The sequence below is a fragment of the Netta rufina genome, assembly GCF_964035555.1.
Source record: "Netta rufina genome assembly, chromosome: 1".
Taxonomy (NCBI): domain Eukaryota; kingdom Metazoa; phylum Chordata; class Aves; order Anseriformes; family Anatidae; genus Netta; species Netta rufina.
This window is the reverse complement of record NC_140123.1, coordinates 147,230,738-147,248,254: the sequence shown is the minus strand read 5'-3', so window position 1 is coordinate 147,248,254 and position 17,517 is coordinate 147,230,738. Positions and strand designations below refer to the sequence as shown.

Sequence of the window (17,517 nt, the reverse complement as noted above, 5' to 3'; positions counted from 1 at the left end):
CCCACTCTGCAAGTACTATTCTGTAAAAATGCATAGGGTAATAAGCAAGTATCGTGTGCTTACATTGAGCATATATTGGAGCAAACATGATTAAAACTTCTTTCAGCATCATGTAGATTAGTATTTTAACTTTGATTTTATAACTTGATAGCCAAATCAAAACATCAATCAGGCCATCAAAACAATAATATTATATTTCACCTGTAGCAGTATTAAATGCTTTTCGCATCTGGGACTCTGGGAGTTTTCAATTCAATGTAAGCACAAATCAAAAAAAGAGTACGAAAGGTATACCTTATAGGTATGTACAAGAAAGATACGTATGTTCTGTTCAAATGCAAGCACTCCCCAAACTTGTTAAGTTTGTTATGGGTTAAACAATTCATTTTAACCACACAAAGTTTAACACGAGCAAGTGCTGGGGCAACTGTGGCTATATGTACAGACTGGGCGACGAGACGCTGGAGAGCAGCCCTGCAGAGAGGGATCTGGGGGTTGTGATTAACAGCAAGCTGAACATGAGCCAGCAGTGTGCCCTGGCAGCCAGGAGGGCCAACCGTATCCTGGGGTGCATCAAACACAGCATTGCCAGTCGGTTGAGGGAAGTGATTGTCCCGCTCTACTCTGCACTGCTGCAGCCTCACTTCGAGTACTGAGTGCAGTTCTGGGCACCACAGTACAAAAGGACGTTAAACTATTGGAGAGTGTCCAGAGAAGGGCTACAAAGATGGTGAAGGGCCTAGAGGGGAAGATGTATGAGGAGCGGCTGAGGTCACTGGGCCTGTTCAGCCTGGAGAAAAAGAGGCTGAGGGGAGACCCCATCGTGGCCTACAGCTTTCTCATGAGGGGGAGCAGAGGGGCAGGCGCAGATCTCTTCTCTTTAGTGACCAGTGACAGGACTCACGGGAGTGGCATCAAGCTGCGACAGGGGAGGTTCAGACTGGATATCAGGAAGAGGTTCTTCACAAAGAGGATTGTCATGCACTGGAACAGGCTCCCCAGGGACGCGGTCACTGCACCAAGCCTGTCGGAGCTTAAGAAGGGTTTGGACTGTGCACTTAGTCACATAGTCTAAAATTTTGGGTAGACCTGTGTGGTACCAGGAGTTGGACTTCGATGACCCTTGTGGATCCCTTCCAACTCAGGATATTCTATGATTCTCTCATTTCCTGATGGCACCCTAACAGAAATAACACTTGTGAAAGGATGCATAGATGCAGCCATAGATGTGTATGTATGTGGGAGTGTGTGTATACATAAATAAAATATGGACTCTGCAGCACTAAAGATGGAGGGAATTCAGTTTAATCAAGTGGCAATATGCATGTTGAAATAGAAATAATCTAATGTAGCAGGCAGATAAAAAAAAAAAAATCTTGAGTCTTCTTAAACTGAAAAGAAAAAGGTCTTTTCAGGACCTGAAAGAAAAGCAGATCCTCACCACAAGAAGGCTCAAATGAAGCTATTATATCCTTCCTAAGGATCCTAATTATCAGACCTAAAGAGGGAAAGAACATGTCAAACATTCTTATTTCTCTGTGTGTAAGTTATTCCAAAAGCTGTATTTTCAAGATAAAATGAAGTGATGGCGTCAGAAAGTCCAGATGACAGCAGATATCAAGATCAGCTGAGAATGTGAAAGAGTTTAAAGCTATCTATATAAAGACTGACTGTGGGACATAATAAAACAGCAAATGCCACCTGCATACACGATGGGCATATCAAGGATTCAGTCTTCATTCCTTGCCTTGCAGATCTCCAAGTTGTATTGGCATACAGATATTTCTGAGCATTAATTGGCTGAAATATCAAACAAACACTGATATCCTTGTTCAGTAACTCTGAAGTATTTATTCCTTAATTAAGAGCAAGTATCAAACATATTTGAGTTGTAAGTCTGGACACTCCCTAAGAATTTATATCCTGGGAGTGTCCAAACATCCCATGCTCTTGGTATCTTCATACAGATCTCTTTGCTGATCAGTTTGTCTGCAGACGAAACAAAGAAGAAATGTTTCCCTCTATTATTTTTACTATTGACACTAGTAAGATTTAATTAGCATATCTGCATAAAGTTTTGCTACACATTTCTATTCATGAATTTTTCCACACACTAAGTCCCAATATACTTATACAGTGTGCAGACTGATGACAAAGAGCAAACAAAAGCATGTTTACAACCTCGAAACAAAATAAACAGGCTTAAAAAGGAACAGAAGCTCTAACTCTTTCACATTAAAAATTTCCACTTAAGTACAATCTCATACATACCAGCTGATACTTGCACAACAGTAAAGAAGGACCATTTGAGAAATGAAAGGAAAACATACTTCCAGTAAATACCTTGAGTAATTTAATGTATCTGTAGACATTTGCTCACAAGCAAGTATTGCATTTACAGAGACAGTCTTGCAGCCTTCCCCACAGTTCATAAAGTTTCTGCCCAGCAACCAGTCATTTGTCCATGAAATAACAAACAAACAAACAATAAATCAACTACATCAAATAAATTACCATTACACATCCAGAAAACGAGCAGTGAGCTTTCTGGCGCTAACACCATTGAAGTCACACAGCTAACTCTGCAACACCTTATATTTCAGGAATAGTACAAAGATCAGAGATTCACAAGTATTCTTCTCTATAGAAATCATTTCATTTTAAAACTGAATGCATGTGACAGTATGGAGCATATCCACACTGTCGACGGCCTCGCCATCAGCCTACCTCTACAAGAGGAACACTGATTAACGCATACCACAAGAAACTCCTCATGTCTTGAAGCTTGTCATTGCTACTACCCATGCTGAACTTTGCATTCAAGTAACACCAAAGTTCATAATTTGCTCTAGATTCTCAAGTTTGAGAGATTTTTCACAGCACTCCTTTACTAGTTACGTTTTTACAGCGAGAGAACCAACGTTCTCCCAAGTCAACTTCCAACATACACACAAGCATGTCAAGTGAAGGACCTTTTCCTGCTTAGAAATAGTTTAACAAAGACAAAAAAAAAAAAAAAAAAATAGGACCCCACATAGCCAGACTTTACACAAAATTCATTTTTAGTTACCTGTTTCTCAACTAATGTGGACATTAGCACAGCACTCCTTTGCAAGGCTGGCTCACGGAAGCATTTGTCAAATCAGATCCCTTCCTTTGTTCAAGACTGACTCCCTTCTGTCAATCTTTCTCCAGGCTTTTTTGTGCCTCGTGCTCCTGCTCAGCACACATGCATAAGCATCCTTTCTGTTTATCTTTCAGGAGCTGCTTATAGTTTGTAATTCTACTGTGGGCCTTCCCTAGGACATTCCTTCTAGCAAATAGCTTCCTTGCTGTTTATTTCTTCAGGATGGTCACAGTATCTTATAATTTACATCATGTGAGGCGTTTATCGTCCAGCTTTCTAAGCTGGTAGTTTTCAGTTTACTACTTCAGGTGATTTCTCATAAACACTGTGCAGCATATTACCAGAGGAGATGACAGATTTGCACTGTTTTGTCCGTCCTTCTGTCTTCTGAGACCTTAAGAACTCCTCCAACCATAATATTTTTTCCACTACAATCAGCTTTATACAGTGACGCCATTTTTTAAAAATCCTAACTTAAGTTTATGATGTTTTATATCAGTTGGAAAACAAAGCAGCCAATGCACATCAAGTTCATAAGCCTACAGTCATTGTCACTTCGATGGAGCCAGAACAGTGACAAGAGAAGACCTAAGGAATGCATCAGGAAGAGTGGGAGACTTATACAGGTCTCTCCTTCCTGTTGGGCAATGAACGGTAGCGTGGAAGCATGCAAATAACTAGAAAGAAAATAGGATAAAAATCATGTCACCAAAAAACAGCATGTATGTACACTTGTCGAACAGGGAAGAGGAATATCTACAGTATTATTCATTCATACAGAACCAACTCAGAGTCAAAAAGAGTGAACAGAACTGCCAGCTTACAACTGGTGCACGATTCATTGTTTTAGCTATCCTTTGTCCTCTTGTAAGCAGGCGTCTGAACAGCACTGATCTTTTCATTCTTTTGGTACATCTCACTTCATGCTTAACTATGAACCCCTATTCATGCTACATTTAAACATACCATCTGGGAATTGAGCTGTGCTGTTCATGACCTCAAAACCCATAAGACAATTACATACTCCCTCACCTATGTCGCAACTCCTGAGCTAGCTGCATCTCTGCCCCCTTTCTCATTTCCAAGTCACATCTTGAAACATCCTGCCATACACCGAAGTTTGTGCTTTTTATGTTCCTCCTGTGCAGGATTTCACAGTTCTACTCCAAGATGTATGAGCAATAACATCTCCCAGATCCACCAAGCTTAAAAATAGTGGCTTTGAGTCTCTCAGCTTTTCCCAGTTCTGGGACTTCTGACTAGACAGTTTGACTCCCACATAGACTATACATTAAGATTACAGTCTGAATGAACACACTAACGCAGATATCCATGCAGATGAAGAGGCTCGGCGCATCTTGCAAATAAACTACGTGGGTCTGACTTTCTCAGGAATTCTGAAGCAAGCTGTTGTCTACAACTGTCCTGAATATTTGTCTCTCTCAAGAGTGTTTTTCCTATGAACTTGAACTGCTGCAAACACTTCATGTATTTGAGTTGTAATCTTTTTGGTCAGATCTGCCAGCAAGGTTTCTCAGTAAAAACATTAAGAACTAAGTGTGCTTAAGGAACAGTGGCTCAGCAGTGGCTAATCTGGAGTTACTGCTGCCTCCTTCACGCAGAATTTGTTGCCTGAGCCACCCCCCCCCCCCCCCCCCCGCGTATCCCAGAAAAGCACGAGCAGCGCTATCCATCACATCCCGTAAACAAGCTCAGTTTTCATTTCATTTTCGGTTGAGACTCTCCAGGACCTCCACCCGTTTCCACTAGAGGATGCCTGCTGCCACCTTCTCCTAGGATGCAGCCGCCTGTAACCCAACCCAGCAGCCCACCAACCAGGGCTGGGATCAGGAGCCTCAGCAAGCTGCTCCCAGCCTGGAGCCGTCCCTCGCCCATCACCAGGCTGCGTTTGCACACCCCCCCGGCGGCAGCAGGCGGGCTGTCCGAAACTTTGTGCTGGGCAGAGCCGATCGGGGGGGGGGAGCTTTTACACCCAACCCATCCCGCGACCCCCTCTCCATCCACGTGGACCAGCGGCAAAGGGGGAGAGAGACCCTGCCGGGACCGTGGGGAGGAAGGAGGGAAGGAAGGAGGGCAGCAGGGAGGTGGGAAATTTGAAAAGCGAATTAAAAAGGCGAATTAGAAAAGCGCAGGGAAGCCCTGCGCCCCGCCACCTGCCGTCCAGCCCCACATCGCGACAGCACAACGCCCCCTCCTCCCCCTTCCCTGCCTGTCGCGACACGCGGCTTACCGGGCGTGCAGTGCAGGGGCGAGGAGCCGGGCGGGGAGGGGGGCGCCGGCGGCTGCGGCTCCTTGTGGGGGGCGGCGGTGGGCACGGGGGGGCCGGCGGGGGGCAGCATGAGGTAGCGGTCGGGCGGCGGCAGGCAGCGCAGGCAGACGGAGTGCAGGCAGGGCAGCAGCTTGGGCCGGCGGCTCTGGATGGGCTGCCCGCACACGCCGCAAGTGTCCAACAGGTTGAGCGGCGCCGCCTCCCCGCCGCGCTCCGCCGGGCCCTGCCGGCTCTCGGCCTCGTTCTCCCCGCTCAGCGCCGCCGCCGCCCCACCGCCACCACCGCCACCGCCACCGCGATCAACCGGGCAGGGCAGGGCCCCCCCTGCCGCTGCTGCTGCTGCCGCTGCCGCTGCCACAGCCGCCGCCGCCGCCGCCTCCTCCATTGTCCTGCCCGGAGCTGCGAGGGGAGGGAGGGAGGGAGGGAGAGAGGCGGGGCGGCCCCGCTGCCCCCGCCGCTGCCCGCGGGGTTGTGCCTGCCCCGCCGCGCCGCACGGCCAACGGCCGGCACGCCCCGCCCCGCCCCGCCCCGCCCGGCCGGCCACGCCCCCGAACGGCGACGTGCGGGGAGCGCCCGCCCGCCCCGAGGCACCGCCCATGGCGGCCGTTGGCGGGGGCCCGCCCGCTGCCGCCGCCGCCCCGCCCTCAGCCCTCAGCCCTCGCGCTAATGGCTGCCCCACAGAAGGGGTGTGAAGGGGGTTCGGCCCCTCGCCGCCTGTGGAGGTGTCTGTGTGCGGTGTGGCGTGGGGTGTCCGCGCCGGCCCGCGCAGGTGTGTGAGCTGGGTGAAGTTGGTTGGCGATCGGCAAAAGTAAAAAAGTGCGGTGGTGGTTTGGACTCAACGCTTTACTGTGTCAAATGCTTGGAGTACACTTCCCTACATACAACACTGCCTACGGTTCAGTCCCAGGCCAGTGGTGATCCAACCTGGACCCCACCATCAACCACTAGTAAACACGAGCATAAAGAAGCCACACATGACAAAAGACTAATTTCTTTAGCTCATAGGACAACTGCTTACAGGAGCAGTGCCATGATTTGGCATGTCTCACATCCATAATTCACCATAATAACAAAACCATACTACAGGTTGTTGGGGGGGAGGAAGGAACCAGCTTTGGAGTTAGGGTGAGGAACTTTTAAGCGATAAATATCATTCCCTGCTTACAAATATCAACACAGGGGACCAGCCATGCCTTCTGAGCTGCCAACACACCAAGAAAAATGTCACCCGCCACACTTTCCTGGAGCACACCTTCTGCCTCTCCCTCTGCTTACACCCCGTCCTCTTTCTCCAGCCCCCACCTTGGCTATGGGACACAGAGCAATGATGTTCTTCTAATTCCTTGCAACAGGAGCTAACATGCTGAGAACGTGTAAACATTAGTGATGAAACAGACTCAGGAATTAAAGCTAATGATGATGGTACAAGTTCTATAAGGTGAAAAGTATCAAAATACCACTGGAATGGGCCTGCCAGGAAGCAAGTGATAACTGAAGTACATCTGATTAGTTTTGATAGCAAACATGATTAGAAAGTCAACAAGTAATCTATTTTTGAGGAACGACAGAAAGCCAGGAGATCATCAAACCAGGCAGTTTCTGTCACTAGTGTAAGCTGTTTCACCAACAGGCATCTAGACAGGAAAATAGAGATTATCTAAAGGTACAACAACCATCCTGCAAAGGATTTGGACAGACGCTTTCCTGGAAATCATAATTTCCATGAAAAGCCAGTGTCCCAGACATTACTAAAATGATATCATTTTGTTTCCTGCAGAGTTTGTTTGCTTGGGATGTTTACAAAGTGCACTCAAACTGCACTGTAAAATCTGTAGTCACATGGCATTCAAACTGCACCTGATTTAAAATAAATGTTTGAACTTGGATTATTTGAATTTGAATGTAAAATCCTGCTCTCCTTGCTGTTAGTGAGGGAATCGTATTAGGAGTACTCACGGCAAGAGCTACAAGTATTAAGAAATAGCCATCCCAATACAACCAGGCATTCACTATAGTAAGACAACAGAGTGAAGAAGAAAGCCTTGAAATGTAACTGCATTACTCACACAAAATGTGGAAATAATTAATAAAGATGCTGCACCCCCTTATTCTAACATAGCCACACTGGTTTTGGACCACAGACACACAGCTTCTGGCCATCAGCGTGTGGTGGGTACATCCCCTCTGTCTCACACTGATGGTTCTTTGGTTCAGGCAGTGCTGATAAGCAGGCCTATCTGAAGCTGACGTGGTATGCAAAATTTGCAAAACAGTGCAGAGTCATGCCATGTCAGGAACTAAACTGACTGCCCAAAACATGAATTCCTACCCAGAACTGATATAGTTGAGAAATTACTAACAAGAAAGAGAAAAATAGCACATAATGTATGACTGTAAAAGGAAGAAATTTGACTACAAGTCAACAGTTTTAGAGTGTAAATATCTGTAGTCACTAGAGTCCACTGAGCTCTTCTGCATGACAGTGGGCTGCATGGTGGTGATCTCCCTGTGAACAGGGATGCCTCTCAAGGTTACTCAACCTCAAGGTTGAAAGATCCCTTATTGTATGTTTAAGCAACATTTCTTTATGCATGCAACATTTATATATACGTCAAGCTTGAGCAACATTTTGTACACATCAAACTAGCTTAATTATTTGGCGCAGAGTAAGTAGTAGAAGGTTCGACTGCCAGTTAACCATAATAGAGTGCCTGACGACCATTTCTGTTTAGTCACTAATTCTATTTAAACATGATTAATAAATCTTTTTGGTTAACCTCATGATGAGAACTTGTTTTAATCATTCACCTGTGACAAATATTGGCATAGTTAGCAGGATGGCATGTTCAATCACTGACTGCTTATGGAGACACGGAGTTAACCCATCGCCAAAATCTGAAATAACTGGAGTAAAGTAGAGGAATGGTTAAACCTCAGAAGAAAGAAACTGAAAAATGGTAAAGAAAATGGAATCATATGCAAAATGTTTGAAACGTGTTTGGAAGCAGCAAGTCCACATAAGGAGTGTAAAGTAAATGAAATGAATATGTTAGGAGATGAGGTTGAACAAAGAAAAAGGCGTGAAATACTGTTATCACTGCAAATAGAACAATTACAGAAATTATTGAGGGAGAAAAAGGAAAAAACAAAACATAGAGGACAAGCTAGAAATAATAACTTGGGTGCCCCAACCCTCAGGCCCCAGATCCTGCAAAAATCCATAAGCTAATAGTGTTTCCAGAAGATTGGGATGGAGATATTTGGGAAGACCCCAGTCACGATCTGAGTGTTGAGGATGAGTTGGATGATCCAGATTCTACAGCAACCTCTGATTCATCTAACTCTTGCCACCAAATGAATTTACAGTATCCCCTCTTATTAAAACTGAGTCATCTGCTGGAGCCTAAGGAAGCGACCTAAGAAATATGACAAAGACTATTTCATGGGATCCCCTTCAATGGGCTAGTTTGCAGGAAAAATATGGGCAGAAGCCTGGTGAAATCAAGACTGAATATTTGTGGTACATCTCCTTAACCAGAGGAGATTGTCATATGTTAGACCAAATTGAGGTGGATGGTTTCTGGGGACCAGGAGTGTTTCTAAACAAGGGACTGGACCCTAACACTGAATCATACTTCATCACACACTGGACAGTGTGTTGGACAGGGGACATAGACCTTGGGAAAGGGGAGTCCTAATGATCAATATCATCATTGGGCAAACTCTACTGCCATTGCAAAGACAGACTGCATCCAGGCTATGAACTACAGGGGTACACATGGTAATTACCCTATATCAGCCCCTGCAGACCCTCACCTTCAAGCCATGAATCCACTGATAAGGGGAGTCTCCACTGCCCTAAAACTGCAATTCATTGCAAAAAGGGGCAAAATAAAGAAAAATGTAGAGCATAATGCACAGGATGGCCAGCCTTGCTTTCAACCCATCCTTACCTGGGCAGAACTGATGCATGGCATTGTTAATTGCAGTTGAGAAATGGGATGGGACAATGCAGTGTCAGCTGGGTGATCCCAAACTGGAGTAGACAGCAGACAGGTCAGACAAGTAAAACAGATTCCCCAGAATTCTCAACATCAACCCTCTTCTTGAGAGCCCCCTAATAAAATAATGGGTTCCCAGGAGAGAGGTTTTCCCTGTGAGAAAAAAAAATTAGCATTAGGCGTACCTCAGGTAGCTGTATGGGGCTGAGCAACTGGAGCTATACTTACCGTAGGCCAGACCATTCAAAAACAAGAAGTAGTAGGGAATCCAGAGCAAACCGAACAACCTTTTGCTTCCAAAGGCCCCACAAATAATTCTTTTAGACCACTTAGGGAGGGACTGCAAATCTTGAAACCAAAAAAAAAACAAGTAAATCCTGGATGGCAACTTGGCCCGTTCATCAGCAAAACTTAAGTTCATCAATGGGATGACACAGATGGCAGCCCTCACGTCTATGTCCCAGTTGTCCCCCAAAGACAACTAGTAAAATTTTTATTCAATACAGGATTTCAAATTTCAATAATCTGTGACAGAGGGACTCTAGCTCTAGGAGCTGCTTGGGGCTGCTTGGAAAAAGTCTGAAAAATGTCTTCAGTTTAAAAGCAGCGGCCAGTTTGATCTAGTTTCTGTCAGAAATATTGACTTGTTGGCCTCCTCAGTGTTTCACTAGGATGAGATAAACCAGCAGAGGCAAAATGAGGATCGTGATAAGCTGATGCAGAGTCAGCTTAGAAAATCTGGAAGTCACGTTGACTAGCTGCAGGAAACAACCAGTAACAGATTACTTCATCTCTTCCTTCATCTTCCACACTCACAGAAGACTTTAAGAGTTTGCTATGCTACTTGTTACTCATGTTCACAATATGTGAGTTTTATTATATCCTGTCCTTCTGGACAACCCAGTTAAAGCAAATTCGAGAAGCAATAGTATTCCCTCAGCATTTTGCCTTCTCTGTAGATGTAGACTGTCACCACAGCCTAGGCCTTTGCCATTTTCAGTCTAGGTACCTGCAACACACTCTTCCAGAAGCTTCAACCACAATGCAGTGGCCGCTGACTATCCAGCAGAACTTCTCAACAGAGGGCTCATAATTAGGAACTTCATACACTCAGAATATAATTGTTGACTCTGATTTCTTCCTTTTGTCTCTGGTTCACTGTTTGTCTTCTCCTTGTATTTCTAGATTTTCTAGTAGTCACTAGGTCTTACAAAACACAACCCCTCCTGGATTACCCCTAAGCATTGGCATGCACATTTCCTCCTCCCAAGACTGCCATGTGACAATAAATAGTCTCTTTCCAAAGTTTTCTCATGGACCAAAATAAAGCTGTGTGGCTGGCAATGTGATCTGGACAGCTCAGTTTTATCCTTTATGTGGCAACAGGGAAGGAAGTGGCAGAGAAGACTCAGCACTCAATCTGTATCATTAAAAAATGCTTCTGCTACTGTGGTCATCCAAGAGGTAGATGTAGCAGCTTTTTGGCCAGAATCCACCAGCAGCAATACAAAGAAGCCAATGGGAAGGTCTGCCCCAGAATAAGCATTTTCTATTCCAGCTTCTCTTGACAAATGGATGTCTTAATATATGGTTGTTTTTGCTGTTCAACGAAAACCATAAAATATAAAGGATGTTCACTGGGGGCGAGATGAATGCGTTAGAAATTCAGTTAGGGAGATGTAATGCATTAGCCTTCCCAGCAACAGTGAACCAGGAGAACTTTACATACCATCACAGCTAGAACAAGCAGTGAATGAACATAGTGCCTCACTAGCTACGATGGCTGAATTAGAAACTAATCTACAATATGGCTTAGGCCTATAGGCTGCCTTCTTGAACTCCACAATCAAGAATCCATAAAGCTGCAGTGAACGACCTACTCATCCACTCAGGAAAGATTGAGAGAACATTCAGAAACCTGGCTGAGATTTTTTTTCTTAGAATTTTCAGCTTCATGTTTTCTATACTACACTCACCCAACATATGCATGCACACAAAATCTTTACTTCTGAATTATAGGATGGTTTCTTGGAAACCTCTTTTGTGTCCTATTATATGTACCATTTACCTGTGTCAAATATTTCTTCTGCAACTGGCAAATAAACACTGACACTCTTCTTTTACAATCAAGAAGAGAATCACTTGACAAGGCTTCATCTGCACTGGAAGCTCCCCACAGATCACAGAATGGCTTGGGTTTTGTGAGAAACAAAGTTGTGTTTTTGCAGTAGAATGTGTTTTTGCAGTGGAAAATTCCACTGAGCTTGCATATTCAGAAGTGATTGTGCAGGCATACCAGTGACATAACAGTAGGGAGTATGTTAAGCAGATAAGGGGGAGGTCCCACTGTCCCAAAATAAGGAGAATAGCCAAGAAAAAAAGGACAAGCAGTGCAAAATCAGTAAAAACAAAAAAATCACGGGCCTTCTAGTCATGAGGGAAGCAGGAAAAAACAGAAGATGAGAAATTAATGGTTGGGCAAATAAAATTGTACATGTATGGTATAGTAATAATCATCGAGTAGTTTGTGAACCTGTAGTACTCAGCCAGGCAGGAAATGTGAGGAATCAAGCATGGGTAATAGGGAATATAAGATTATGATGGACTTTTGCTGGGAGCTCCTGCTTGCAGGACACCTGCCATTGCAATTGTGAACGAAATAGCTTCACAGAAGACCCTGTCTAAAAAAAATATTGAGGTATTTCTCACAGTTGGAAGGAGCCTTGAAGATCACCTAATTCCAACCCCGAAGACGTGGGCACGAACACCTCCCACCACACCAGGCTGCCCAAAGCCCCATCCAGCCTGGCCTTAAACACTTCCACTGGTGGGGACGTCCACATCTTCTCTGGGCAAGCTGTTCCATGAGGCTGGGTTCAACACCCTGGAGTAGGCCAGCCACCCCATGGTCTTCCCAGTGCTCCACCCAACACGCCTCCAGCATAAAATGTGGAAAAGCAACACCACTACACAATTCCCCTTTAGTTTCGTGCTCAGAGATGTCACAGTACTTTTGCAAGATGACCTTAGGGTCATCTGATGAGGTATTACGGTCCCCTTTCACAGAAAAAGGACTTGCCTGAAGCGAGAGCCAACATGACAACTCCAAACACCCAGTAGTAGACAAAAATGCTGAAAATGACAATGTTACGCAAAACTCCTTTTTCTTCAGAAATGTATTTTTTTATGGTTAACCTTCACTTCCATAGACAATTTCATGATCACCTGGCATTAGCATTGCTAACCATGAAGACAAACCCAGTTAATGTCTCCTAACAATGCTCTAGCCAATTACTGTATCAAACAGATCCCATCTCTAACCCGCAGTGGACCTTTGGAGGCCTACATCTCTCCTAGGCATGAGCACGATGCTAGGACTGCCTGTGCAGAGGTGGCTCGTGCTGTGGTTCAAAACTCTCTCTGTTCCCGTTAAAGCCCTCGTGCTCCCTGGCTGTGCAGTCTCAATGGAAGTGGAGCACCCCAGCATCGTCAGTACAGACTGCCCAAAAGAGAATTTAGGAATGGAGTTGCAAGTCCACCCTTAATGAGTTAAACTCAGATATTCGTCCAAATAACCAGGCCAACAGACCTTATTCCTAAATTATCACAGGGCAGCTCCAAATCCGTCACATCCAGTTTCTTTTCTGACATATAAAAGGCCAGAAATAGCTGTCTGCAGCAGCACGAGTAACCCTGTTGGGTATTAGACTCATTTCAAGGGACTCGGGAATTATCCAGCGGGGGCCACAGCTTCTGTTTGTTAAATCTCAGTAATCTCAGGAATTATAAAGTAGGGGGTATAGCCGTAATGCCTGTGGATTCTAAATGCAATGATAATTGAGTGTTTAGCTTCCTACCTGTCTAAGCACTTCCCTTGCCCCCGTCTCTTTCTCCAATGAGGATTCCAGCTAGGGTTCTTGTTAACGTTAGTGCTGTTGCTAGAAAGAATGAAGTATTGCGAACTCCTGTGAATGTATGTTTCTGTAGGTCCAAATTCTTTGGAATTCAAAGTATCTCTCAAGTCACCTGACTCCGCTGGGAGACTAATCCACCAGGATGAGAGTCTGTCTTTGTTTCACTCCTAAAAGGGGACTTTGGAAATTTCTTTTTCTTTCTTGGGATGGGAGTGAGGGAAAAATGTTTTAGCAATCCCTTTCAGCATCAATAATGACAGTAGTAGGTGAATGCACATGGAAAAGAAGCCACATATGCCATATTTTTATCACTTCTCTAATGTGAGCACTGAAAGCAGCACCTCTGGTACTGCTATCTTAACTGTGAGGGGAACAAATATTTTGTTTAGCAAAGGATTCCCAGATTTTAGAATGTTCTTCCATTCAAATTAGGAAAAAGTTTCCCCAATTTTCAAATACTTTGTAAAGAAAGGATTTTAGGACATAGTTTGGAATCAGTTAAAAACTGTGCTTTCAATAAAAATACTCTGAATTTTGGTCTTTCATTTATTATTATGTTAAATAAATGTTATACTGCAACATAAAGTATTTGATTTTTTTTTGTTGTTGTTCCAAAAAAGTCTAAAAGACATTTACCAAAACATTTACCAAATTACCAGAACTTTTGAAATTTTGCTGAATTTCAGCAACTTCACGATTTTCTGAAGCACTTCTATTTATAAAAAAAAAAAAAAAAAACACAACTGATTCCCCACACCCTTGCAGACTGTAAAGGAAAATGGTCATTCTCTCATTGCTAATATTCCAACTGTCATCTCTCTTGCTGACCCCACCTGGTTTTCAGTAACACCTTCATAGGCTGTGCATTTTTTTGTCCATAGATCTTTGGCTGAATACCCACAGTAAGGTACATTTTGTTCTGTTCTTATGCTTATCGAGTGTCAGAGGTTTGTTTTCCTTCTTGTTGAGAACAGATCACATTAAATTACTAAGAACAGCCCAGGACCAAAAATACATCCATTTTCACTTCTGTTCTGAAAACTATAAAATGGAGTTATGCAATCACATATTTATTTTCTCGATGATTTTAAGGTCAAATATGCTCAGTTTAAATGTAAAAGGTGTTTTGTTTTGTTTTCAAGTATTAATCTACCTGTAAAGCTACTGCAACTTGCAACCTAAAGGTCATGATATGTCTTCGTCACCAATGATACTGCTAATTGAACCTTGGTCAAATTATACCAATATTTTTTACCAGAAAGTCTCTTTTTGATTTTTTTTTTTATTATTATTATTTTTTATTTTAGCTTAGGCTTTCAGGAGCACCTATATGAATCACGTTAAGGAATCAGTTGAGAAGAATAAAATCTCTGTCTTTCACTTTGCTTTAAATGTATGTTTAGAAACGCCCTACTTTGCACACAGGCATCACATCTGTATGAGGGATTTGCATCAGTGTGACTAAATTGATTTTGCTGCATCATTGCACATTTGCTTTATGTAAACAAGGGCCTTACTGTTGGCTATGCTGAACTAACGAGAAGAAAAAGGCAATGAGAACTTTCTCTAAGGTTATTTGGAGATTGGGCTCTGAATGCATATACAGGGAAAGCAAGAAGGGTTGTTTTGATTATACATGTTGCTACTTTTACGGAGTTGATACTCAATGAAGCAAAGCTCATTAGAAAATTCAGAATCAGTTAATTTAAGCCAAAGCAGCATGCTACAGATATCCTAACAGAAAGATATTACAAACATTATCTTGTAACAAACATTATCTTGTTTTTTTACTGAATATTTTATTTGCAGTAGCAATTAGCTACTAAATGATATTTACCTCTTAAAAAGCCTCCAAGCTATTTTAGAGTTTCCTTTTCACTGTGTCCTAGGTCTCATCCAATCTACTCAGCTGGACCTGCAATGGACAAGATGCATCAGGACCAGCTGGAGTCAAACCAGCTCATCGGTTTTATTATGCAGCTTCTTTGAACAGCCCTGAATAGATGGCAAGACAATGAAATATAGGATAAGCATGTCACAAACCTGGCTAAAAGCCACACTAAAGAGGCACAAGACTGTCTAACCTGTAATAATTCCTTCCAAGCCCTCCAGCCATTCGTATCTAGACTGAAGTCAAGAGTATTGCACATGGTCAAGGCACTCACCTGGCCTCATGGCTCTGAAAGCTGACTTTGCCATGGGAGACACCTACGCTCTGACTTGTGTAGGCTCCAACACAAATCCCAAGCCTCTCTACATGTTTTTTCATTCTGTTGTATTGAAAGACCTGTGGTATTAATTCTTATGATATTATAATGAAATTAAAGGACATAGATTACATATATAGGAACTTTAAATAAAAAATATCTAAAACTCACACATTTTACTCTCAATTAGCACAAGACATATGTGGACCAAGGCAAACACAGAAAAATCAAAGAGCATTTCCTTCTCAAAGTCTTCATGTATAGTTAATATGTGGGGGAGAAGGGTGAGAGATAGGCAAAGTTAATTTTGCCTTTGCCTTTCCACATATGACTTCCAGCTATAGGTAAATTCCTTCCTGGGCATATGGTTTGACATACATCTCTTTTGGCAACAGTGCCAGCAGTTAAGCAGTGCCACTTTAGCTGCTCAACCATGGACTGCAAGAACATAGCACTGTTAAATGGCAACTAAGATATCTTGGGAGGGGTGGGGGGATTATCTGGTTATCTTCCTTTTCTTGGCAGCTGGAAAGAAAATCTTTGTAAGACAATGACTTATTAATTATGGATCGCTGATGAAACCTTGATGCCTGTGTTTTGGCTTCCCAGACATAGTCTGCTCTGGCTTTAACATAAAGGGGTGAATCTTACTTACACTTACAATCAGAAATGGTATTTTACAAAACAAAGCAGAATTCATATGGTGAGGGAAATACACCTCTAATTATTATGAGCTGAAATGCACATCTGTGGCTGCTGGTTCTATCCAGTCTCTCTCTTATTAAATACCCCAATAGAGTGGCAGTGCCCCAACTCCTTCAGCACCACCTGATTAAAGTAGTATCAGCCACAGGATCAGAAGAAGCCTGTGATTCACATGGATCAGTGGAAGACTAGGTTTAGAAGACAAAGAAGACAAGGTGTTACATGACTTTGAGTCAGGCCATTCTGTGAATATCTGAGGGCAATGTTTACATGCTAAACATTTTAGTTTCTGCCCCTTCTCACAGTTGTAGCGAACAATAAGACTGGAGGTTTGCATAATCCAAAATGCCGCATGCTGATGTGCCGGCAAAATTGAAGAGGTTAAGACTGATGCCAGCTTTTGTATCTGTTGACTTGTTTTATTTAAAATTCATAATATTACTAGAGGAGTCAAAACGAGGCTTCAACTCCATTGGTATGAACCCTCAGAAATATTAGCAAGGAGAGAAAAACAGCCTTATATCTTGATTCAATTATCTTTCCTATGAAACTGTGCAAGTGCTGTTACACCTCTTAGAAATGTACCTACCAAACCATCATATTCTACATATTCTGCCTCTTTTAGATTAGTGCCTTAGTGTATGTATTTTTTAATTTTTATTTATTTTTTTCAGTTGGAGCATTGTCAGCACTGTAGAACCATATAATATTGTGACAAAACCTGCTTATTCACTCACATGCGTATTTCCATTGTAAATCAAACATGCAAGTAAAGCAAGCAGAGTTTGACCATAAATTGGAGAGCTTCATAAGCGGAAGCTATCTATTACAGTCACAGAAATCTGACCTCCAGATCTGTGGAGCTGCATATTTATGACTTTCCAATGCTTGAATAGATTTTAAAATAAACCAGTCTGTAAATACAAGGAGAAATCTAACTGCAGTGTTATGAAGTTGTGCAATGCAGCACTCCAGATTTGTTTTCTTTGCAGATATATGCAATTCTACAGAACCATGGGTAGTATGTAACTATCTAAATGCCTAATTTATTTCCTTTACTTCCTTTCAAACAAGCTGTATTGCAAAGGAGTATCTTAATCTACAGTATCTTTAATTTTAATGTTTTTTGGTTTTGATTTTGGGGGTGTTGGTTCATCTATTAGAGACATACTCTGGGATCAAAGACAACTAGATTCTTTTTTTTTTTTTTTTTTTTAAATAAATATCACATGCTTGCCAGGGCGACTTAGTGAGTCTACAGCTCCATTTGCAT

The 17,517-nt window shown here is 43.0% G+C and overlaps 1 protein-coding gene across 1 annotated transcript in view; it reads right to left on the bottom strand.

Moving 5' to 3' along the window:
* TRIM24 (tripartite motif containing 24) overlaps positions 1–5,802 on the bottom strand; it is a gene marked incomplete at its 5' end in the record, with an annotated part of 63,936 nt that extends 58,134 nt beyond the window's left edge. Inside the window, one exon of the mRNA XM_084306535.1 lies at positions 5,379–5,802. Coding sequence (XP_084162661.1) covers positions 5,379–5,802 — 424 coding nt within the window. The remainder of the gene's footprint in view (positions 1–5,378) is intronic.
* Between the last annotated feature and the right edge of the window lie 11,715 nt (positions 5,803–17,517).